The sequence below is a fragment of the Antrostomus carolinensis genome, unplaced genomic scaffold (genome assembly GCF_000700745.2).
Source record: "Antrostomus carolinensis isolate BGI_N321 unplaced genomic scaffold, ASM70074v2 scaffold21824, whole genome shotgun sequence".
Lineage (NCBI taxonomy): Eukaryota > Metazoa > Chordata > Aves > Caprimulgiformes > Caprimulgidae > Antrostomus > Antrostomus carolinensis.
Genome location: NW_010311695.1, coordinates 5,940 through 31,749, shown reverse-complemented (window position 1 = coordinate 31,749; position 25,810 = coordinate 5,940). Strand labels below are relative to the sequence as shown.

General features: G+C 44.5%; 2 protein-coding genes across 2 annotated transcripts in view; one reads left to right on the top strand and one right to left on the bottom strand.

Annotated features, from left to right (window-relative positions):
- Nucleotides 1-3,010, top strand: part of ELK4 (ETS transcription factor ELK4) — a 6,908-nt gene extending 3,898 nt beyond the window's left edge. Inside the window, 3 exon segments of the mRNA XM_010166811.2 lie at nt 1-446; nt 1,666-1,782; nt 2,912-3,010. The exon segment at nt 1-446 is cut by the window's left edge and continues 13 nt beyond it. Of these exon segments, the coding sequence (XP_010165113.1) occupies nt 1-446; nt 1,666-1,782; nt 2,912-3,010 (662 nt within the window).
- Nucleotides 3,011-13,649: 10,639 nt separating this feature from the next.
- Nucleotides 13,650-25,613, bottom strand: SLC60A1 (solute carrier family 60 member 1; the record flags this gene model as incomplete). The annotated part of the gene is made up of 9 exons (XM_010166812.2): nt 13,650-13,932; nt 14,609-14,729; nt 14,929-14,999; nt 15,677-15,824; nt 17,534-17,707; nt 18,745-18,860; nt 20,601-20,769; nt 25,025-25,264; nt 25,400-25,613. Coding segments are annotated over 9 exons (1,318 nt in total), but the record flags the coding sequence as incomplete, so codon positions are not given.
- Nucleotides 25,614-25,810: the final 197 nt, after the last annotated feature.

The window sequence follows — 25,810 nt, the reverse complement described above, 5'->3', positions numbered from 1 at the left end:
CGGAAGAAACTCTCCAGACCTTGGAGACACTTGTTCTACCCAAGTTAACTGTCCCTGAAGCTCCAGCACCTTTGCCAAACCTAACCACCAGCTTCACCCCGACTCCACCCGTATCCTCAGTTTCTCCCACTCTGCAAGTTCCTTCCACGCCCCCGTCACCGCCTCTGAGCTCTAATCCTGACCTGGACATTGACACGGACATAGAGTCCGTGGCTTCTCAGCAGCTGGAACAGGCTCAGAGCTTTCAGCATCAATCCCCAGAGCCCAAAGAGCAGGATTCATCTGTGCTGGAGAAGGAATTTGCCAATCACCTCTCCAGATCTAAAAAACCCAAAGGGCTGGAGTTGGCTCCTACTCTCGTCATTACAGGCAGCGATCCAAGTCCACTGGGGATTCTGAGTCCTTCTCTCCCAACTGCTTCTCTTACTCCAGCACTTTTCTCTCAGGTAACCTAATTCCCTTCCTGTTGTGTTTTTTTTTTTGTTTTGATTTGTTTTTGGTTTTTGGAGGTTTTTTTTGAACAATAGTGGTTTTGTTATATTTTAAAAGAGTAAGGGAAGGCAAGTGGAAAACGAATAGTCGGTAGATTATGTTTGGAGTTCTGAAAATCAGGATGTCACTCCCATTTTTCTTATAAAACAGAAACTTTATTCATATCTGGTATCAGCTCCCACCCCAAAGTGTGCCCGAGTGGTACGTCAGCTGTACTCGTCTGTACGGTGTCAGCGTGTGGAGGCAAGACCTCAACCAGCACCAGCAGGATCCTTTATGTATCTTGCCAGGCTGATATCAAATTATTTCAAAAACCCTAAACCCTGCCCTTATCCTTCAGGCTGATTCTGAAAATGCTTTAAAGAGAGAACCACAGAGGTGTCTGTTTAGCAGATTTCTTTTGCTTGATTTAGGAGCCTTTCACTTAAGACCAGAGGATTGTGACTTGACAGCAACAGGAATGGCTGCTTAATTTGGTTGTTATCTTTGTGTGGGAAAGGAAAAGTTTTACACCACGTGGAGAATTTCAACGAGAACTGAACCCAACTAGGCTGTTAAATTGTGCTGTATATATTTAATTTCTTTCCTGTAATAAAGTGGAATTAGAGTTTTTTTTCTGTTTGGAAACTGAAATGGTTGAAGACAGGAAAAAAAATCATCAAGTGCAGTTGCTGTTTTGGCAGCCTTCAAAACGTTTGGCCAGTGAACCTGGAACATCCAGAATATTCAGAAGCTGGATGTAAATGTCTTTTTTGTTGTGGCTTATATTGTCAGTGTCACCCAGGCCGTGACATGAATGTCTGTGCCCACTCTCTGCTCTTGAGATATTTATTTATTCACGGACTGAGTTTTCCAGAGCCAGTTGCAGGTGCTGTGTGCTGGATTGCAGGAGGAGCTGATCTGCTGTAGGTTAGAGCAGGATTTGGCAGCAGTTGGGAAAAGGGGGCCAGTTGCTCAGGGAAGGAGGAAGGAGATCTGGATGGTGGCTGCTGCTGTTGTGGGGTTTGGAGGGAGGAGGTGGGAGGAGGCGGAAGGAGGGAATGGGAGTTCCTGAAATTTGGACCCAGCCTTCTGCAGCTGTAGAGCTGAGATTACTGTGGCTGGGTTTACATGGGCTGTGTGTTCCTCCCAGGGCAGGTTTCACACAGCTGACTGGCTCCTTGTGTTTTGCAGACTCCCATCTTGCTGACCCCGAGTCCCTTGCTCTCCAGTATTCACTTCTGGAGTACGCTGAGCCCTGTTGCTCCTCTGAGTCCTGCAAGGTTGCAAGGTGCTAATACCCTCTTTCAGGTAAGTTCCAGCAAGTTTAGGCAATCTCTCCCTTTGAGAGATTGTGAGTACCTGCCTCAGAAGACCTGCAGGGATCAGCCCAAATACCTGATGCAGAAACAAAATAGTGATCTGTTTCCTACCCTCTATGTTATTAGCTTTTGAGAGTGTTTTATTATTTATCCAGTTTTATTTAAGTATATTGTAAATGTTGGTATTTCAGAAATGTTTTAAATTAATAGCAGTCTGCTGTAGTTATATAGATAGATAGATAGATAGATATTTTAGGTCTGTCCTCCCTGTAAACTTGCCTCCCTGTAACTTTACTGGTTGAGATTTCCCTGGAAATTGAATTTTGCTACTCTGTTGGTTGTTTTAATCGTTTATTAACAGTCTCTTCTGTTGAAAGACATTAATTAAATCTCACCACTAGTAACAAGGGAGATTGTGGGTGTGATCTCTGTGGCGATATGTAGCACAGTTCTTTACGATCTCTATATTATGCTGTGTTCTGTTGTTCAGAAATTCTCAGCTTCACTGTTTTTAATAAATATTTTTGTTTAATATATAAGGAAAAAAAAAAATCCTCAAATAGGCTCTTCCTTCACCTTCCACTTTGGAATTGTTATAACCACGTCTGTTGCCTGAGTCAGCTTAGGTAAAGGGTAAAATTTAACTAGTTGTCTTTTGGGTTTTTATCTGTCATCTCCATGGAGATGAAGGAAGTAGCTTATATGTACCGTGAGGATAGGGAATAAACAAGTAGGTCTGAAAATGCATTGGACATTTTTCTCTTTAAATAGCTGATAATTAACTGAGAATCAATTTAGACCACAGTTTCACAACAACCTGTTTTAAAGTCACTTATTAGTTAGGACATAGGTGGTGCTCAGTGCAGAGGTTGCAGGTTAGGTCCTCCTGGTGACACTGGTTGCAGTCACTGGATTGGTGCAGTCTGTGATGCATTTAAAAAGTAAATCACTTGGGGGAAGACAAGAACATTCTTTGAAAGTTTGAGGTGAGGGTTTTATTATTGTTGTGTTTTGGGTTTTTTGTTGTTTTGTTTTGTTTTTCCTGGGGGAGCTTCTACATGCACAGATGTGAGAGGAACAGTAAATTAAAATAGCCTCTTATTTGTTTTGTCTCTTAGTTTCCATCAGTGCTGAACAGTCATGGCCCATTTACTCTGTCTGGACTGGATGGACCCTCTACCCCTGGCCCATTTTCCCCTGATCTACAGAAGACGTAGCACATGAACTCATGGAAAGGACATATTGGCAAGCAAGGGAAAGATACGACACTTAGAATTAACCGTGTTTTTTTTAAACGAGCAATTTATAATTCCACAGAGATTATCAACAATCATAGTTTTTGCCATTCCCAAATAAAATGCCTTTTTTGCAGAATTCCCTTTTTTGAGGACCCAGGTTGGGAATGTATATGCAAACGCCTTAATAGGAGCTGAAGCTCCAGTCTCTTCTCTTCCCTCCTTGGTTTGGAAGACTTCACTATGGTTAAAGGGAGTTTCAGTCGGTGTTGCAGTAACTGAGGCTGCACTGATTGCAGTAAACAGGATCAGAGAAGCCTTTTCTCTGTGACTCTTGGAAAAAAAAAAACCCTCTGTTCTTCTGCTTCCTGTACTTGGCAAGAAGAAATCTAATCACGATCGAAGCTGGCATTTCAGGAAATGCTTGGGAAAGGGGTGTGTGCATCGGCTCTGCCTTGGGGCCTCGAGAACTTCTGCAACAACAGAACAGCCCATGTCTTTTTCTGCTGTAAAAACGTCTTGTCTTTTTGCAGGGAGAAATTTTCAAGGAATATTCAATGATTGTGTTACTGACATACAGACAATTTTTGAATGGCATTGTATACCGACAGTCCAGCCCCTCGGAGCAGTGGTCTGGTTAGCTTCTGGATGCTTCCATGCCCTCCCTTCGGTGAAGGAGGCAAGGTCTTGGAGACAAATAAATGGTGGGATTAGTTCCTTTCATTTCTCAGAAAGTTTGAATGCTGAAGTCCAAACATTTCTTGTGCCAGGGACGTGTCACAAAGCCTGTAATCTCACTGCTAGAAGATTAGCAGGATGGTGGATTTCACACGAGGTTTTGAGGGTGTGTCTGCATTTGGTGAGGTCGCTGCCTGATGCTGAGACTTTCAGACCCAAACAGTGGGCGAGAACACTAACGTCTGAGCATTAACGTTACTGCTCTTTTCCCACAGTTGAAGTGGAGAAGCTCCTCTTCTACCAGCTCTTATCTCAAGTTTTGCTTTAGATTTATTGCTTTTTTTTTATTGGAGGAAGCACTTGAACCCACAGTAAGTTGGGGTCAGTGTGTACAGGTGGGTGAGAGGGCTACCACAGCGTATCAACCTTATTGTAAATTTGCGCTTGCGTTGCTTTTCTTGGTGGCCGTCTGTGTGTGGATTAACACAAGATTAGTTTCCAGAGCCATTTGAAGCACTGATGACATGAAATTTGTAGGTAGATTTTTTTTTTTACACCTCAGGAGGCCTTTTAAGAGAACTGAGGGATGAAAGAAGAGAGACTCGCCCTCAGAGACTGGGTGTCTTGGTCTGTTGGTGCTGGGCAGTGTGCCCTTCCACTTTGGGCATCTGATGTCAGGCAGCAATTTCTGTTTGTTACTGTGTACACTGAGTTGGTGACTTAAGATAATCTCCATAAAATGCTCACTAGAACACAGGTGGAGACCGTTTCTTTCCTTTGACTTCCTCACTGCCTGTCTTCAGAGTTTTAATGAGCAGAGGAAGATTTTACCTTTACAGCAAGAGGACCTGACAGTGTCTGCTGTATATATTGCACCTCTCTTACAGATAAGTGGTGACCTCGAGCTTTCCAGAGTTTTCCTTTTGCCACTTTTGCAGACTCTGAATTCACTTTAAAGCGTTATGACAATACCCAAGACTCAATTTACTGCGGTGACATTCTCTTTCTATGTTCTAGCATTGAAATATGTAAACCACTTAGTATGTTCCTGACACGACACCCGAGACAGGTGGGTGCAATGGAGTTGTTTTTTTAGGCATTGTTTATTTCGAAAGCCCCCTGTCCAGTGGGAGGTGGGAGAGAAGTTTATACCTGTCTTTAGGTGGAGATAGCAGGGAGTGAGCTCATGTAGTGAACTGTCTTCCTGTGGGGTTACGTCAGAGGCATAACACTGCTTCGCGTGTTTGACATCAGCAGATGCAGGGTGGAGTTCCTGTGCCATCGGCTCTTAAAATGACAATGTGCAATATTGACTTTTTTTTTTAATTATTATTATTATTTTTAAATGCAGAAAGCAAGCTGCAGATCATCATTAAGAGCAGGCACCTGGAATTTTCTGGTTTGCATGATGGCTTATGAGTCTGCTCTAGAAAATATATATATAGCTATGTATAAATAGCAGCACTTTTAATGGTTGTTTTAGGTTGGCCAATTTTATGCCCACCGAGCGCGTGGACTTGAGAGCAACATTGCAGACTAGGATTAGAGTTTAAAAATAATTAATAAGCACTAAAGACTTGCAATTTAATTGCTTCCCTTTCCTTGTCCCCTAATGGAGAAAAGCCAAGTTTATTTGTTTAAAAGTTGTGTATGTGCACACATGCACTTAATATTTTGTGAACTGTATCACTTTCAGTGTAGGTATGCAAGAGAACCAAATGCAAACGTCGCTGGTCAGTTGAGCTTGGCTTAGTTTCATGCTCTTCTCCAAGTAGCTTCATGAGCTTGCACTGCCATAGCTGGTGGATGAGATACACATTCACCTTCGGGAATACCTTCTTCAGAGAAAGTTAATATGGAAACACAGCCTGTGTGTGTTGGTATCAATCTGATAATGTCCAATTTCCTCGCAGGTAGCACTGAGAAGATGATTGATTGATTTTGCTTCTTAAGCACCAGCCTAGGAAAAGAAAAGTCCCCTCTCTAGGGTTAGAATCTCAGGAGGCATTTGGGAAGGAGGCGAGGTGGGAGGGGAGAGGCTTGCTCACCTTTCTCTCCATTACAACTTTCAGGTCACTTAAGGTAATATTATCTTGTATATATGCTGCCTCATTAAACACGCATTTACTAACAATGATGTAACTGCCAGCTTTTCTGGATCACATTCCTGCCAGAGCACAGTGTCGCTGTGACTTCTCGGAGCTCGGTTATGTGAATTGCTGGTACTTCTACTAGCTCACTCCAGGAGCAGTTTGCAGCTCCTTGCAACTTGTTTTTACTTTACTGTAGGGAAGGTGGGGGGTTAATGTAGGCTCTCTTTTAATTATCACGTTAGCAGTCTGTAATGTGGGTATAGTACCGTGTTGGTTTTTTTAAATAATAATAATAATAATGCAGCGTTACAGAAACACGTGGTGACGTTGCAGTTCATGTTGCTGAAGTATCATGGTATTGCTGAATGCTTTGGTAATATTTGCATCGGTTAAATCACAGGTGGTGGTAGAATTAGACTGGATGAGCATGGGAGCTGCACATCTGTCTTGCTTCTGGAAATCTCTTTTACGTGTCACTGCTGCTGTATAATAGCACTGCAGAGTTGGGAAGCTTGCACTGCTGTTGCTGGGTGTGCTTTGTTTTTTTGAGATCCTGAGCTGTTGGGATGCCACCAGCAACACGTGCTGCCAGCAGCAACCATCCATGGAAGGCAGAAAAACGTTAATACCCTGCAGTTATTGAACCACACTTGTTGTGTCTCACCTGTTTTCAGAGAATGGGATCCTGGTAATGATGGTGATGGAGGAAGGTGTTTATTTCTTGTTCTTAACAGCAGCTTAAGTCTAGAGCCTTGTTTCAGAAATGGGTCTTCAGCAGCGACGGCTGAATGTAATTCCTATGCACTGTCTTTGGCACATTCAAGTTGCGTTTTGCAATGGGTCAGGAAGTGGTAAAATTCTTTTAATTTGAGAATTCGTTGTTTTAACTTAGAGCCTCCTAAGACTTCAGTATCCACGCAGTCTGTGGTATAATGGAGCATAGATTATAACATGAAAGGCTTTGGCTGTTCAGTGGTTTGTTTGGGATAATTTCTCTCTCTGATACATTCTCAGACCTCAGATATCTAGCAAATGGATTCTTCTTGGGTTTTTTTTTAGTGTTGATTTTAACCACAGTGAAGGCTGCTTACGTGCATATCTTCCTTTACACAGCTTTTCAAAATGCAGTGAGATGCATTAATGTCAGATTCCCTCACGACTTCAGCTTTCATGTGAGAACTTCTGCAGGTTGGGATGGGATGGAAGAGCTGTCCTAGCGCATCGGTGCAGTTTCTCAGGTGAGCACAGGCGCAGAGTTCTGACCCACTTCTGTAGCATTTTTCTAGTGCTGAGGTCGGAGCCGACAGTTCTGACAGCCTGTTGGCTACCTGTGGTTTATTCATATATCTTTTAGTTACCTTTTGCTACTGTTGTATAAGCATTTTTTTGTATGTACTCATGTTTTACTACACGATTTAACCTCTTCCATTTTTAATGCGTATTTGTTTACAAGACACATCTCAGTGTTGTATCAAGAGGCTATCTTGGTATTGTCAGCTATGAAAATAAACTGCATCAGTAGTTAAGGAACATTGTCAAAGTTGACAGGTATCTTTGAGTTTTGGATGTCCATAATAATCTTGTTCTGTTTCCTTCCTTAGTTTTCCAGTGTAAGAAATACACTTACCTTCTGGCCTCTGAGGTCGTGGGTATGGATGGTTTATTTTGTCTTAATAATCACAGAGCGTGGTATTGCAAACAGCCCGAGCCCCGCGGGGTCTTACACTCGGCAGAGAAGTTGAAAATCCATTTAGAATTGCAGTCGTGTTGCTTAGAAGCTATTTGGGGCATTTTAATGAGGTATAGAATGTCTTGCTGAAACAGGAATTTTTATGGTTTGATTTGAATTTAATTAAACAGTAATTGGCAGTGGCTGCTGTTGAGTCTGAGCAGTATTAGCAAATGTGCTTAATGTGGAAGCCTTTGGCTATTGCCATCACGTTGAGTGGTGGTTAATATGTGACATGCTAAAAGTTGATCTGCTGAAATCAGAGGCAGTCAGATGAAAATTAAAAGATAAAATGAAAATTAAAAGATGAAATGCAGTGACAGTTGTTTTACACGGTCCTTCAGGGCTGTGACTGCAAAAAGCTTTGTCTTGGATCGACGTCTGTGGACGCAGCATTCCGCTTCCTTTGCGTGAGTAGTTATTGACTGTGCAGGAGCCTTTTGGAAAAGCTGATTCTGGACAGAGAAGAATTTTTGAAAATAGAACCGAATCTTTTTAAAGATTTAAAATCTTTTTAATCTGCTTTTAGTCATAATGATACAATATAGGAGCTTCAAAGCCGCGGGAGTGGCAGTGCTGCTGTGTTTCTGCTGTCTGTGCTTGTCATCAACAGACCACCTGTTGAAATTTCCTGACTGCCTTGGTGCCATCTAAAGCAGAAAGGTGTTAAGCTTTGGTTTTGGGTGTCTAGTGGATCTTGAACTGAGGAATATTATTCTTGCCTTTGTACAAAGAATAAAAACAAGGGAGAATATGTTCACTGCGGAACGCTGATTCTTTTTGGAGGCTGCAGCTTTGCTGACCGTAACCATGCTTTGCAAATAAAAATGTGACCTGCAAGGTAAGAAAGCTGGGCAGGGCCCAAGGTTTCTTCTTGAATGTGTTTTGCTAATGTTATTTCCTTTCCAAGCTAGCCAGATGTCCGCTTCATATAAATTATTCTACAAAAAAAAAGAAGTAAAACTGACTAGAATTTATTTTTGTTTACCCCCTCCCAAAGAATGTAGTAGAAGACTTGGACTGTGGAGCTATTCCAGACATCTGATAAAAAGCATACTTTACTTTGAGAGCTAAAGGTTGGGTTTTTCTAGATGCAGAGTTTAACTGAGACTGGAATAGCTCTCTCGAGGTGGCCATACGTGTGTACACGTGCTCACTGCCTGGGAGGATGCGTGTTCCTTTCGTAGTCTGGCTTCCAGATCTGTACAGCTAGTGCTTACCGTGTACACTCAGAGCAAACACTGCACTGTGCAGTTGCCACTTTGAAATGTTTTGCACATGCTGGTGGAGGTGTTTTTTTTTGTTGTTGTTATTTTTTTAATTTTATTTTATTTTTTTTTTAGTACTCAAATCAATTATACCACAGTGTGGACTAATTAGTTGCCAAAGATTATTTTGAAATGCATCTTTGACATTGTTGTATGCCACATCTTATAAAAAAAAAAAAAAAAAAAAAGTGTCTTAAATGTATCTTTGAATAGTTTTATGTTCATGGAACAAAACTTTGGACTTCTTCTTTTTTTTTTTTTACTTTAACACTTGCTTCTCTGTTGAGACCGTGCGTTTGCAGAAGGTTTTCATCTCAAAGTAGGGTTATTTTTTTGGCAGCGGGTGGTACAGGATAATTATGAACCTTCAGAAACCAGGGGTCTTTGAATGGAGACATGGAATGAGCTGTAAGCAGCGCGGGGAGGAGAGGATGGAGGAGAGGATGGAGGAAGGTGATGGTGTTCCTTGCCCATTTCAGTCCCTGAGCAGTACGTGCAGCAGCGCTGTCTTAAATGTATCTTTGAATAGTTTTATGTTCATGGAACAAAACTTTGGACTTCTTCTTTTTTTTTTTTTACTTTAACACTTGCTTCTCTGTTGAGACCGTGCGTTTGCAGAAGGTTTTCATCTCAAAGTAGGGTTATTTTTTTGGCAGCGGGTGGTACAGGATAATTATGAACCTTCAGAAACCAGGGGTCTTTGAATGGAGACATGGAATGAGCTGTAAGCAGCGCGGGGAGGAGAGGATGGAGGAAGGTGATGGTGTTCCTTGCCCATTTCAGTCCCTGAGCAGTATGTGCAGCAGAGCTGTGCTAATAACTGGAAGCTGTTGGTTTCTTTGTTTTATTTGTTTGGTTGGGGTTATTTTTTTTACCTTTCTTTATCTTTTTGAACACAGGAAAGCTTTGAGGATGGCCTCTGCATGGTTCCTAGTGTGTGCTGGGGGGGGGGTTACAATACCTGGGTTTGCTTTAGGCTCCTTGAGATGTGTTGTGGTTTGGGGTTTGTTTTGGTTTGGTTTTTTTTTTGGCTAGCATGTCTTAAATCTTCAAGCTTTGAAAACTGCTTTATAGCATTGTGTTGACTTTTTGTTCTGCTGTTGTTCAGTTGCACAGAGTTTTTATATATATGGTGTACTAGTTTTATTGTTAATTCTCTGTGAACAGGGTTGAGATTATTCATTGTAGTTGAAAAAACAAAAAAAAAGTATTCTAAAAACTCCCTTTTAAAAAATCTTGTTTGTATTCTGTTGCAGTGTTACCAGATGGCCTTATGTACGTCACAGTGTTTTGTGATAAGTACAGTAGCACATTTAATGCTTATCCCCCCCCCCTCTGTTTTTATAGCTGAGAAGTATATTCTTAATAATAGAGATGAATAAACAGGAAAATTCTATAACATATACAGTAAGGATAGTGGTTGTCTCCTCTAATGTATATTAGGACAGCTGGAATTAATCTGGGACTGAAAGGACTCTGAATAGGGATTGTTAACCAGCATGAGACTTTGTCTTGGGAATTCTGAGGATCTTTGAGCTGATGGCAGATGTGAATCGGACGCCAGAAGCTCGTAAATCAGAATCGATCTGTTGGCTTCACTGCAACTGCTCGAACTCAACAGCGGCTGAGAACCTGGTCTTCGCAGCTTTTTGTCTATGGCTCAGAGTCAGGGGGGGGAAGCTTAAGTTAAATTTTAGAGAACTTAACTTAAGCAGCCTCATCAGCTGTGGTAAGGTGTGGCAGTTGTTGTTCTGTTTATTTTTAAAGTGCACATCTGTTTTGGAAAGTGACTTTCTGATGCCTTTAGTGTTTACTCCTGAATTGAAGTTGTAGGTGAACCTGGGTTGTTTGCAAATAGACAAGATAATGTCTGTGGTGGGTTTTTTTTTATATTACAGCAGCTCTGACATCTCTGCTTGGGGGCAGAGTGAGCAGAGACATTCATGTCAGTTCACTTATAACTCTTTTTTACTGATTTTACTTTCCTGTAATTACCTGCAGTGGTAAAAATTAAATTGAAAGCAGCAGAGATAATGTTTTCAGTTACTCTTTCCAGAACAGAATTGCATTTAATAAATAGATATAGATATATATATATATAGTACAAAGTCAAGAGACAAAGCAAGTTATGTTGTAGTGAGTGTCTTAACTTCCTACACTGGAGACTTTTTCTAGACATGGTCTTTTAGAGACAACTGTAATCTCACACCGCTTTGGTGCTCTCGTTACAGTTGGGCAAACTTGCCTGGGAGAGAACAGCTTCTCAGTCTAACTTTTTTTGAGAATAATACCTTATAATAAGAGTATCTTAATGCCATTGTGTTTAAAAAAAAAAATAAAAATTGCTGGTATGTAATGCAAGTACATAAATAGCCAAAGTTTTCAGTAATTGTTCAGTGTTATTAAATTTGCTTTTATTTAACCTTCCAAGATAACATATTAGGAAGACCTTCAGCATGTTGATATCATATTGGGGGAAAAAAAAAAAGTCTGATCAACTTGATTATAGCAGATATGCAGTTATTTGAACACATTTCAGGTTTGAATACAATTGGGAGGCAAAGTTCTAAGATGCAAAACTTACTTTGGAGGAAGTGCACTGTAATGACACTTCAAAGTAACAGATGCTGCTTTTAAAGAGTGGCATATTGGCAGTTGTTATTCAAACATCATGAAGGTCTTTCCTGAGAAATCAGGTGACTTTTCTATTGCTTCAATTTTTGTGCAAAAAAAAAAAAAAAAATCAATGTATTGCAATCTTTTTTAAAAATGGGGTGGGAATAGTTAAAGAAAACTATTTTATGTAAGAACTGACAGAGGGATTTGCTTTGTATAATGCAAGCTGGCTTTAAAAAAGCATTGTAGCAAATTATTCAAGTCAATCATATGTTAATAGTTATGTGCAACCAGACATGCAAAACAATTGTATTTTTTTAAATAAATATTTTTAACAAAGTTTCTGATCTTTTGACTGTTTTTTTTTTTCAGTAGAGGAAATGGAAAGTTACAGCTGCAGGGCAGCTCGCTCTGTGATAATGAGGGAGTTCATCAGACCTTGAGCTAACCTGTCCCTTCACTGCAGCCCAGGCTCTCTCCCCTCCTGCTTGAATGGAGACAGAGGTGGAGGTTCTGTCACTGCCTCGGTGCTGCTGCTCAGCCTTTGTGCCAAATCAAGTCCTATTCTTTTCTGGTGTCAATTTCCTTTGGTAAGTAGCTGCATTTTAGATACAGCACTGATAGCAAAGTGGAGATTTGAATTGTCAAGTACACTTCTAACAAAAGAAATGTTATTCTGGCAATAGCATTGAGCTGCATCTTATCAGTCTGCAAGGACATGAGAAGATACTTTAATAGCTGACAGTCCCTGGTGTGATATATATGTAATCTGAGTAGACTTCTTTCAAAATAAACTCCCTCGTTGTATTGTTTCATGCTCATTTCCTCTGTACAGGGATGGAGAGAATGCTGTCATGGTGGGAGGGGCTCTATTAATGACAGATTGGAGTTGGTTTGGTTTTTTTTTTGCTGCAAATGTGTTTTGCAGTACATACTTTTTTTCATTCTGGGTATCTCAAGGAGAGTTAACAGTGTCATCCTGTGGTGCTACAGAAGAATTACAGCACATACTGCACTGGATGTGAGGGAGGAGGGCTGCTGGAGTCCATGGATGAGTTAAACCCAGAATTCAACTGCCTTTACCCTCCTTCCTGCACGGGCCCCATTTGCACTCACCTTTAGGTATTCAAAGTCAATTCAACAAGTCTACTCTCGTGAGACTTTTTCTCCAGAAGCACCTGTGGGAGCTTGTGAAGAGACTTTGTGGAAGGTAAGATCTATTGCTTGGAAAAACAGAAATGCTAAAAACAAGTTTTAAAGTTAAACAGCTGTTAGCTTCAGTCTGACTTTAAAAGCTACAACTGGTGAAGGGAGTAGCTGATAGTCTTGATCAGAAACAGCTGAAGTTACCCAAATCCAGTCATGCTGAGAATCTAGCAATCAATCACCTTTAATTAAACACTGCTTTATATACACACGTACATATGTACATCCACATACAGCAGTTAAAGCAGAAAGTACATGTCCAGTCACTCACTGAAGAAATAGATGTATGGAGCTTTACATTCTTCTAAAGCCAGTCCCTTCTTCATAGCTTGTACTAGGCCATGCGTGGTTATGAGAGTACCTTACAGAAGGCACCTGTTATTATAAGTATTGCACAGATTAAGCAGCTGGAGGCTGGCTCCCAAATACCTGTTTAAGCTTCAAACTGGAAGCTAGAAATAAAACCACCCTAAAAAAAAAGACACTGCAAATGTAGCAGCTAAACTAGTGACTTAAAGCAAAACAAACCATCACAATTCATTCTTGACTATTAAAAAAAAAAAAAATTAAAAAGCTAAGGATTTTAATAATCAAGAGGCCCTAGCATGCTGCATAAGACACTGTCTTAGTGAACATGTCTGGTACTGTGTAATATACAAGAATCAACTGTGCAAATATAGATAGGTCCTGCTACCACTGTGCACTTGGTGGGTTCTACCAATTGTGTGATTTTCCCCCCCCGCCCCCTCCTTTGGAAGTATACATGGAGGTGACATATACCCTCCAGTTAGTGTTGCACAAATATGAATTCAAATCCAGTATTGTGCTGTCAATTGTGGGGGCTTCTCTGGGTTACAAGCCAAAAGAAATAAAAATAATAAAAAATAATCTGTTAAGTTCAGTGACTAAGCCAGGATATACTCAGTCTTACCTATGGACCAGAGAGCACTTCTTCCTTCCCACCCTCCATCCAGAAGTGGTAAGAAAGTTCATTTGCAGGAGTAACTTCTCCCCTCACCCTGCCACACACCGGGTCAGTCTGACGCTCACAGTCGTCTTTTTGGTACAAGTGACACGGGCAACTTGTGCTCAGCTCGCCGCAGCGTTTCCTTGATTCCCACTTACCCCATCTAATGTGCTTTTGATTGCAGAAAACTTGCATGATTCAGTCATTAAATGTGAAATCATCCTTAATAGTAATGCTTAATTGTGTGTTGTTTTATTGCTTGTCTAGAGCTTGGCCACTTCTTTAGTGCTGGTACTGTCCAGTGTCATCCGTTACTGCTGGTTTGTCAGGTGAGGAGTCATCCATATCTGCAACATCAACAGCAGCTAATTAATCTCAGGGTACTGATTCTATTGAGCTTGAAGGGAATGTGGATGAGCTCTCCCAAACACACATGTTGCTGTTCTATCACCCACCAACACCAGCTCGTTTACTTTGCTGCTCATGGAAGAAATGAGCATTTCCTCCATTTCCAGTAACAGGGACAAGTTTTTTTGCCTGTCACCCAGTGCTCCTTTTACAGAAGATGTTTATAAAAGCAAGTAGTGTGTGCAATACCCAAGAGAAATCCTTTATCAATGAGGCTTTTCTAAAGAGCCTGACACTTGTTCCATGGATTTTAGCCAGGGAACAGTGCAGGGAAGCTTGTGCAGTCTGTACTAGGAGGACTTACTCCTACTAGCTCTGCAGTAGGAGTCGTGCTTTCACAGCTGGCATCCTATGTGCTTTATAGTTCCTCTGTGATCCACAGACCATTCCTACCTACTTTTTTCCCTCGCTTCTCTGACAGAAAAGAAAGCAAACCCTGAGCTGTGGCTGCCAAGGCTTTGTGGGCAAGTCAAAGCAGGAAGAGGGGACAGGAAGCAGCAGTAAAATAACCATTTCCTTGCATTTTGCTGAAGTGCTGCACCCTGGTTATGAATTGATGCATATGCCACTCTTCCTCTCATTATAAAGCAGGGCTGAGTGCTGGTGCTTTCTTACCTGATGGGGGCTTGGGGTACATCCTGTGGAAAAACAAGAGGAAAGTGTAGAAGGTAAAGGCCAAGCCTCCAAAGATCATCCCACAGACCAGGAAACTATAGCTGCCCTGATCATGGATAATCTGCAATTGGAGGGAAAAAAAAAATACATGTCATCATAGCACTCAAATACCTAATTAGCTTTCAGTAAGAGCTTTACTACGATAGCTCAAGGGTAATGCAGTGCTTTTTCCTAGCAGCTCTCTCTAAAACCACCACCAAGGTTTCTACTTAAAAGTTCCAGTCAGTTTTTGACGTGCCTTGTCTTTCCTTTGCACTTACCGATCCCACCAGTAACTGCAGTACCATCTCTCCAATTCCAGCTCCAGTCACTAACACGGTTGTGGCACAGCCTGCAAAGAAATAGCACAAGTGATGTTGGCAGGGAAGAGGTGAAAGAGCCAACAGGATCAGCCTGTAGCTTCTTCAACTGCTCTTTCATGGATCTCTCCATACAAGAGTTACAAATACTCCATGTACATTCCCATCTAGGGTTAAGAAAGCCTCTTTAACCACTGGTAGTGCAGAAAGGTAAAAGCTTAACCCCCCAACCATCTCCTGTTCTGTCACTTCTCTGACATAGAAGTGATGTTACCTCTTGATGGAATGATTCTCATTCTTCTGTATCGCTGCCCCAGAGACAGAGTTTGGCAGAGAGCTCCTGTAAGAGCTGGCCAAACTCTAGCATTTCAGTTTGCTGATAATCTGGATGATGTTTTCAAAACGAGCTCCCTGTAAGCCTCTAAAGCGGGCGCTCCCGTCAGTGCCTGAGAGCTCTAAAGCTGCAGGGAACCTAGAACCAGGCTGGATCCCTGCCTGGAGAAGTCATTAGTCCAACCAAGCTGGGATTTGTGCAGTCTGGTTTGCTGAATAGAAGCTTGAATAAACATTGTATTCAAAAGCCAACCTTCCAGGCTTCCTAAGCATCCCTGAAGAGGGATGGAGTTGCCAGGTGTGATGGTACCTGAGCTTAGTCTTGAACACCCACCTGCTTTCCAAGTCTGCCCGGCGTGCCCAAAGCCCTGCTCACCTTTGTACTGCAGGATGTCCTCAGTGTAGGCGAGCATGCTGGGGAACGTGCTGCTGAGAAACAGCCCCAGAGATGCTGTCCCCACAAACAAGAAGACAACGCTGTAGGAGAAAATCAGGAGCAGGAGGAAGGTTATCAGGACTCCAACCTGCAAACAAGACACCCAGAGTCAGTAGGAAGGTAAATGCTGAGTTGCGATAGGCTCTAGATCTTTTTGTGTGTGTGAGGAAAATAGTCTGGAAAATAAAATAAACTGTACTGAGAAACAATCACAATCTCTGAAAAATTGCAGTAAATAGCCAAATAAAATCCATCTACCTCTACACTGAAGAATTCGCTACTTTTTACAACAGGACTTTATAACATAACTTGGTCCTTGAGTCTCAACTTTGTTAGGTAGCTACTTAAGGTTGAATCTGAAAAAATACCTTTTTCTCTGCAGCTTTAAATACAACAGTACTGCTACTTCTGTAATATTTACATGTTTTAATCACTAATAAGTCTTATTCAGCAGGTTAAAGAATTAACTCGCTCTCAATAACTGCTCAGAAACCCCTCACGGGAGAAAAGCCAAAGAGCCAACTAAAATGAAACGAGCTGGCCCTCACCTCCTGCTGCTGCAGTGCACAAGTGACAGCAGAACCATCCCCGATGCACAGAGTCAGCAGAGGGAGCTCTGCAATCCCAACAATTAGTTCTTAATTGCTTAAACCCTGATGATGGCTGTGTGCATGCACACAAGAGCAGTTTGGAGTCTGAAGAAATTGAATTCAAGCTGCAGTTCTCTCTAATGCTGAAGTGACTCCAGGAGCTGGTGTATCTCACTGTAGGCAGCAGAACCAACTGCAAATCTTAGCAGATTTGCAAATCTTAGCAGCAGCTAAAGCAGAAATCCTGTCCTCAGGTTTAACAGAGCCATCGTGCAGTTCACACAAGTGATTAAGGGGGTGGTGGGCACTGAGGAGATGCATGGACTGTCCATATCAGATAGATAACTGCAACACAGCTGCTGCTGCTGAGCTTTCCCTGCTCCCTCACTACTTACTAGTGTAGATAGTACACTTACTAGTGTAAGTAGTGCCTATGTGCTGAAGTAGGAGATTACACTCATTTTTAAAACAATTACAATTGTTAAAACAATTACACAATTTTTAAAACAATTGCATATCATTTGGCTGTATCTGCTGCTATCTAAGCCCAGTTTTTAAAGTGACCAGCAGCAAGGTGCTGAGCCAGCTGCCTCACCTGCCTCCTGCCTGCGAAACACATCGACTTACAGCTTCAAAACATCCCCATGTGAACTGTCACTCTTGTTCCCTCACCACCCTGTTATATATTCTTGGCCTCACACTATTAACTGTGAAGCTTGCTACCAAAATAACTTCTGGTTTAAATAAATCGTACATTAACTGCCTTCTCACTTGTTTGTGTTTTGTTTTTTCCCCTCCCCATAAGAAGCGTGAACAGGAATAACTCCCTCCCTGTTGTCTGCCACATCCTTACATGCATCTTTCTTACATATACTTAGATTCCTTCCCCTCTCTTCAAATGAATGTTTCAGTAATTTAATCAGCCTCACATCACTTTGGTTTCTTTGACAGCTGCTACAGTCTGAGAGTTTACTGAACTATCTCCCTTCCCTTTCCCATGGCTGACATGGACATTGACTTCCATGTAGATGCCAGAGAAGAAGACGGTGTGCAAAGCAAATAAAGTTGGCAGACACTTTATGAGGTGATTTCACAAATCTAACCTTAGATTAACCGAGGAGCAAGCTCAGAAAACAGTGCAATCAAGTTGTAAGTCTTGGCTACCTCAGCTGCAAGCAGAAGAAAAACACAGTAAAACCAGCCTTACCACATTGATGAAGACCATCGTTGCTGGCTTCATCCGGTAGGACACAGGGATGGAGATGAGCCTGCCCAGTGTGATGAATCCCCAGAAGAGGCTGGGCAGGGAACCAGCCACTTTATGTACTACAGAGAGAGGCTCTTCCACTGCGTAGCTGTAAACGAAGCCCGAGTACTCTCCCTGCAGGGAAAACAAACCAGCGTGTTCACATCGACGTGATGACTTACAGGCTTTGCAATTTTAACTTCAACCTGTCCCTCAAATATCCACAGCACTGTGACAGAGCTGGAGAGCCCACCTATGGATTTGCTACCAAATCTCAATGAACCTTGTTCCCAAGGGTTTGCAGCTGGAGACAGGCTGCCACCAGAAGCAGAACACAGGACTTAAGCTCTCCTAAAAGGGCAAGACTTAACAGCATGACTGGGTAAAACGCACACTAAGCTTCTATCTGTAGAGATGGTCTCTTCCCTAGGGACTGTCTTGTCCTTTTGGAACTGTGTACTCTCAAAACATCTCACATTAAGAACCCAGAGTTGATCATCCATAAAGATGGAGGCCCTGGCAAGTATCTGACAGCTGCTTTGTGTAACCCCAACTCATCTTTCAGGACCCTTTTTAACGCCCTAGTAAGACCCAGCGGTATTTTACCATGAGGGGATTAAGACAAAACTGTTGAAAGGAAAAGAACAGCAACTTGCCAGCCAAGAGTGAGCCTTCCTCAAACCCCGTGTGACTGCGCCGGGCAGGGACATGCTGTCGGGCCACTACACAGAGACTGCACCATCCCCACGTGCTCTCATCTTGGATTTTGTGGGCTCTGGAGACCCATCAAACAAAGAGCCACCATTTCTTATGAAATAAAATGAAGTTGTTTGTGCCTCTTGGCTGAAGTGAGAAGAGACCTCCGCTGTGTACAAGCAGACAACATCACAACTCCAGCTCTAAACTGACTGGGTTAGTAGCGATCTAGCTGCAACAACACAGAGCCGAGGAGAAGCCACAAAACCCTCCCAAGAAGTGGGGCACGTACCAGCCTGACTCTGATTAGCTTTGAATGAGCTACCTTGGGAACCAGACTGCTGCACTGGCAGACCCTCAGGTCCAGCCTACTGCACGCAGAGGACGTGTGCTTTTTTGGGCTGTTACAAGGGATTTGGAAGGCAGAAAGCCATATAGCTTTGCTCAGATAAGATCCCTCTATCAGCTGAACTCACCACAATCCCATCAGTCATGAAGAGAACAAGAGCCCCAGTGATGTGGACTGCGAAGTAGGTGTAAGAAGCCCCTCTGAAGTTTTTGCTTTGGCAGCAGCTAAATAAGTCATCATGACCTGGTGAGAAACAATGCAAAGCAAACTTAGCTGGAACGTCCCCCTGGGGCTGGGTGGTTGCCAGCCCACAATAGGGATTTGTTTTGCACTCAGCTGCAAGACAGAGATTCATCGAGGATGGTGAACAACGGGGAGCACTGCTAACCTCTGCTGGCACCACCTCTGTCCTTACCTACCTATAAACTTTCAGAAGGAAGATAGATACGCTTACAGGCTGCTGGCCACAGACTGGGACCCCAGCTCTCCAGGATACTTCCTACTTATCTTACAGTAGCTGCTTGTGCTCCTCTTCCCATTTAGGAACAACACATTGCTGGCCCCACTCTTACAGTCAATAGAAACAAGCCCAAAACTCAAAGTCCCACGTCCTTGGTACCACCACAGAGGAGAGTCCTGCCCAGGACAGCTCACATTCCTTGGATAAATGATATTTAACCAAACAAGACAACTTTGGGAAAGAGGGTGATAAACACACAGCCTCCTCCAAATAGACCACTGGGAGCCACAGCCTGCCAAAGCTGGGGGTCAGGACCCCAGGAATTCCCGACTGTCCTGTCCTTATGCTTATATCACACCACTATGGGACGTGCAAAGGGCTGGTGTGAAGGTCCTGACCTGGAGTCCTGTGCAGGTGAGACAGTTGCTTCTGCACAGCAAAGATGAAATTCTCACCACTTCTATGGGGAAGGAGGGATTTTTGCCAGCACAGCTGTGGCTGTCAGAGATGGCAGCAGTCAGCACACTGTCCTCCTGCTTCTCTAAGGATTATTCTCAACTGTGTTTAAGAGGAAGATGAAGATCTGAAGAACATGAAGCCCCAATGAGTTGTATGAAAATGGGCAGCTGGGTTAAGGAAAGAAACCATCAGTGTCTCAGCTAAGGGAAATGCTATCGGATGAGCACAACCTTATCAGACACTAGAGAACCCGCTCTGTTAGGGACACCTGTGATCCTTCCCTGCAGCATCTCACCACATCTCTAACTGCCTCTGCCTTCAACTATTCCCTAAAATTTCCTTTTATTGCTCAGGTAAAGTCACCTCTAATAACACTAAACGCTCCTCTGATAACCCTAAAATATGATTACTTCCAAGATTCATTATTTAGCTGAAGAATTTACATTTGCTCTTGGGTAGCAAAGAACAATGTGACTATTGTCCCCAAAACAGGGTGTAGTCACAAGTTCAAGAGCAAACTACTGCTGGAATTTAACTTTTTCGCCTCAAACAAGGGCGCTGTCCTTATTCCTTTCAGATGTATAAAAAATCAGTGTTCTGCAGCACCATGACTGCTCTTAAACTTTGGACTAGATGATCTTTCGAGGTCCCTTCCAATCCCCAACATTCTGTAAACCAAACAGCCAGCAGAGCTGGCTCAAAACCTGACTGAAAACCAGAAGGAAACAAAAGGGCACAACTCTCACGTGTGCTTAAATGACTTGGGAGCCCAGGTTTAGATTTAGGGCAGCTTGGAGAAAAGCAGCCTGGAGTCCCAATGGCAGGGTACTAATCTCTGTACAGGTCCCATCTAATTTGAGGGCAATTGGGCACCAAATTGTCCGTTTGGATTGTTTGGGTACTTCTGGATTACACTCACGTGTATGCTTTGGCAAGTTTCCTCTTTAGACAATAGCGATGGATCTCACTTGTTAAACTCAACGGAGACACTCAGAAATACAGCTTCTTCTCCCCCCTGCTCACTCCCCATTCCTCCAAACCCACCAGAGGTGCCTCCAGCTCACCTTCTGCTGCGTGGGGTCTCTGCACAGCGGTGGAGAGATCGTCCTTCTCCACTGGCCGCGTTTCCATCGCCAGCTCGTCGGCTGACAGCAGCGGGTGGCTGCTGCTGCTGAAGCACGGCACCATCCGCTCCTTGTAGAGCAAGAAAAACACGGCGATGGGGACAGGCAGCTGGGGAGGGACAGAGAGGGGCAGGTGAGCATGACAAGCCTCACACAAAATACACTCCAGTTCCCCAGTCGTGAGGGCCTTTCAAGAAGCCACACTCGGCATCTGCGGCAGATGTTCCTGAATTAACCTCCAAGAGCAAGGACAGGGGCTGGCAATGGGGTAAGGAGCCACTGCAGGAGAGACAGAGGCTTGTTAGGAGAGTTAGCAGGGGAAAGAGAAACCAAAAAAAGCCTCCAGATCCAGAGTGCACTGAGGCATCTCCTGCCAGTCCCTGTGGGATGTCAGGTAGGCTGGGGACTGTTCACCTGGGATGGGGGGACAGGGACACTTGGAGAGAAGGCACCTAAATACAAACCTCATCAAGCACCATACCTGCCCTTCAAAACTGAAATGTTCTGGTTTCCAAGCATTCAGCCACTTCTGCCCAAAAAAATAGTAATAAAAATAAGTAGCTTTTGCCTATGGAGAGCAGAACAGTTTTAGTGGGAGACCTTCTGTGGCTGAAATACTCGAGCAAGTTCCTCCAAGACCTGTTGTGCCCATCTCCAGCCATTAGCAGAGGTTGCTTAGCATCTCGTAAGAGATGAGCTCGTGGTTCCCAGGCCAACAACCACAGCACTGAGCACCTTCAAACAGCCCCTCGTTGCAGCAGCTGCTGAGGAACCCAGGACTGAAGAGCCAGGAGCCTCCAGCCACCGCCCTCAACTGTCACTGCCTTGGAGACCCCGGCACATCCAGGGATGCTGCTGCACTGGCTGCTCTCCCAGCACAGAATGGTCCCACCAGCACCATTCCCTGCAGTCAGGGCTTTCCTCCTGGTGCTAACACACATGGGGACCGTGGGCTTGTACCAGCCCATGGGATCCATCACATGGCAGCTGCAGCATCAAGACCCCCAGCACCATGTGCCTGGGGATGAGCTGCTCCCTGCGCACACCCACGACTCGGTGGTGCCTCCAAACCCAGAGGGATTTGCCTTTTTTTTTTTGAGAGAGAGAGAGAGAAAACATGGAAACAAATGAAGCTGGGTCTGCCCCTTGCCAGCCCTCCCTCCCTCCTCCCGCCACAACCAAGTGGTGTTTATTCTGCAACAAACTGGGGGAGAAAGCCAGGAAATCCTAAGTGACAGCTCACTCTCCAGCCGCCGAGCGCTTGTTTTTTACATGTCTGTGAGCAAGTGTGAGCTCTAGCTCCAAATTTCCTGCCTTTTGTTGGCTCGTGGCACAATTTAAATGTATGGAGAATTCCCCCCCCCCTCCAGCCCCCGCCTCTCTTGCCTGAATTCATTTAGGAGGACTTCATTGTTCTGGGAACAATGGGAATAGGAACAGTTAGTTCGGTCCCATGGAAGAAAAATGCATTTGCTTGATAGTTCTAATCCTTCCGGAGGTCAGGACCAGATTTTATTCTTCTAAATTGCAGATTTTGCAAAAAAAAAAAAATTACCCACACAGAGGGACTGGCCGTACAGATAAACTCCCTGGACACTCCCAGCCTTAAGGAGCACTCAGTGTCTCTGCAGAAAAGACTCAGCTCCAGACTCCCCCAATCCCCAGTCCAACTGTAGGCACATCCCTGCTCCCCAGATCCTCATCTCCAAAGCAAACAGGTCCTTGTTGCTTTATACAGACTAGTGCTCTGACACCACCAGCCATGAGCTGCTCACCAGCACTGGCTGTTTCTGGTAAGAAATGCCCAAAAACTGGAGACTCACCCACAGTCAAGCACATCCCTTGCCCAAGTGCTGCCACCACGCCAAGGCAAGCTCAGGAAAGGGGGGAAAAGCAAAGGATCAAGCTCAAGAGAAAGCAGGTTCCCAGGACTCCATCTGAGCCAGCCCTGTGTCCTGTTCACCAGCTGGCAAATCACCTGGGGACAGTCACCCGCGGCCACCTGGCCCACAGGAGGGGACAGTCATAAATCCAGGGTACAGGGGATGGAGCATCCATGAAAACGGTTCAGTTATTACACGGACAGAGGGAGAGGAGCAAACAGCTGAACACCAGAGCCCTGCCAGGACAAGTTTCACCAAGTAAAGGGACAAATCCATCCCATAGGAGCAGCCTATCCCAACCACAGAACAAGGACAGCTCGAGGACTGTCCCTTCCACTGCCCACATGAGCATGGCCACTGCCACGAGCTGTGGGGCAGGCGCTGAGCCCCTCTCCCCATCCACAGCTCCCACATGCCCCAGCTAGAGAGGTCGGGTGGTGATGATGAGCCTCGCTGGCCCCTGGAGCCAGGACACGTGCTGAGACACACGAGGGGCAGGGCCACCATGACAGGATCTCGCTACTCAGCTCCTAAAGCAGCTTTGGTTTTCCTGGGGCCAACACCTCGGCTGCCCAAGCTGCTTGGCAGGAGCCTTCCCACCCTGCAGGGAGCCCAAACAGCGAGGACCAGAGATGAGCTGGAGCCACAGCCCCTAAAATAAGGACACTGGTCCTCAAAGCACCTCCCTGCCCCATAGAGTTGACAGTGCTCCGCACTGTCCCCAACCACACCGGTCCCCATCTCTGACCATCTCGATCAGGCAGAGATTTTGGTGTGCTAACCATTTGCTTTGGGGTTTTCTTCCCAGGAAAACTCTGCTTCACCTTTTTCAGCAGAAGGCTTTTCTTTTTTTCTAACAAGGAGAGGGGGATCTGAGCATCCCACTGGGAGCCTGCACAGGATGAAGCATCCCACTGCCTGGACCCAGCGCTCCAGCTCCACTCACCAAATCACCAGGGATGTTTCCCTCCCCCTTGGCAGTGTTTAACCATTATTATAAACTCAACAAGTCACTGCATGGGTATAATCATGGGTATAATCCAGGCTCCTTCCCTCCAGTTCCTATTTCGGTCTCTCCCCGTAGGAACACGGGGCTGTTCCCTGCAATTGCATCCAGGCTACTTTTAAGCAACCTAAGCACAATGGAGTGTCCCACACTTCCCCTGGGAAACCACCTTCCGGACAAACACATCTCTCTCAGAGGAACATTTTCCTGATTTCCATCCCCTTGGAAAGGGCTGGATGATGAAATTTCCGTTCTGTGGGAAACCAAATTTTAAAATATGTTTTTTTTTGTTCCAAATCTGGATGAAAAGCCAAAATTTTCTCTTAGAATGAAAAATTTTGTCCGGGAGTCATCCGAGCACTTCATTTTGATAATGTTGAACCACTTAATTTTACTAAAACAAAACCATTTTGCTTCAATAACATCAAAACAACTATTCTGTCAGCTTTACACATTGCATTTATGCCCAAGTCCAATTGAGACATTTCCACTTTAAACAAAGCAAGAAATGGAAATGAATCACTTCAGTTTGTGTCTGGTCAGAATACACAGAGCCCTGCGAAAACTGGGATGGAAATGTGTTTTTCACCGTTTTATAACAAAGTTGCTGGTCCTGGTTTCCATTTCTAGAGCTCGCTCATTTCATTCACTTCCCTGGGGTTTTAAATACCAATTATCATCATCTTTCTCTGACGTTTACACCTTACAGAAGGGTCAGCAGTTTTGGAGCTGAGCTGCTTTCAGTATCTCCAGCCAGTGGGTTGGGTTATTTAGTTTAAACAAGGAATCAAGTCAGTTCCCTTAACGAGGCTTTGGGAAAGACAATAACAGCTCAGCTCTGGCAAGGGGACGCGCTCAAGAGCTGCGTGTGCAGAGTATGTCCTACTCCCTGCTCCTCTTATGTTTGTTACCTGACCCTCAGCCCAAAACCCATCAGCCTCCCAGCTCCCCGTCGTGCTCCTGGTGATCCCACTTGGTGTGCACACACACGTGCAAACCACCCACCCACGCAATCAGCACTGGAACACGCAGGGATGCACAAGCTCAGCTTGTGACCTGGGGTCCCATCCTGCTCCCAAAATGTCCATGGGACACTGGTAGGAACAGAGAGGGGTCTGGTAACCACCCTCCCATCAGTGCTCCAGATATCAGACACATCATTGTATTCAAAGCGATTATTAAACGCTGCCTTCAAAACTCAATTAGTTTGCTCAGGATTGACTGGCAAAACAGATAACACTCCAGTGTAATTAAAAGCACTTTTCCCATGGCATCTGCAGTCAGAGGTAATTAAAGCTGGCTGCTCCTCCTAGGCAGAGACTGTTCTTTTTGGTATTTCTACAAAGAAACTCACGACAGCACCTGCCCAGTCATCTCGGTTGCCTGTTCTCCTCACTGTGTGTGCCTCAGCCTAACAAAAGCCCCTGGATTAGGTGCACTGAGGTAGGTTTTAGTGCTCTAGCTGCAGCACTTACATTGATGAGGGCCATGATCCAGAAGGCGTAGGAGACGCGTGTGACCACCATGCCCTTCATTGGCAGGTCGTAATGAGACAGGTTGCCCGGATGGTGTGGGACCAGGGACTTGCGGATGTGAGGGAGGTTGCTGGAGGCGTTGGCCGTGGAGTTTGAGAGGATGCAGTTGGTGTCTGAGAGGAAGGGGTCAGCAATCAGTGGGCTTAGCAAGGCTCCAAACCCCACGAAGAAGTGAAGAGCCTGCAGGAGATAAGATGCACAAGTAAAGCATGAGAGTTTGCTGCTCTTTTCTGCACAGAGGCTGGCTGAGCCCCTCACTCATCTTCCTCAGAGGAGGAAGCACAGCCAGAGGGAGGACGTGGACTCCATGTTCACCTGCAGGAAGATGGCAGAGTCCTTCTGGTAGATCTTCACCAGCTGCATGTTGGAGATGGTGTCAATGCAACCCATGGCCAGTCCTGCCACAGCCATGACCACAGCCAGGACCACCACATTGTGGCACAGAGGGATGATGGCAAAGACCAAGGAGATTGCCAGTGACGAGGCAAAGAGTGCAAACAAGGACTGAGCCAACCTGAGTTGAGCCACCCTGAGACGGGGAAAGAGGAAAGTCAGGACAGAATTACTACTGTGAGAGCAGCATCCACACCACAGCCCTGCCTCCCGTTTTCAGCCCCAGGTCAGTCGGTGGTGTAGGCATTAGCAGGAGATGTACCCACAGGCTGTAGCTCCAGCACATGCTCTTCTGACAAGACAAGGGAGATCCTACACACCCCGCACCCCCAT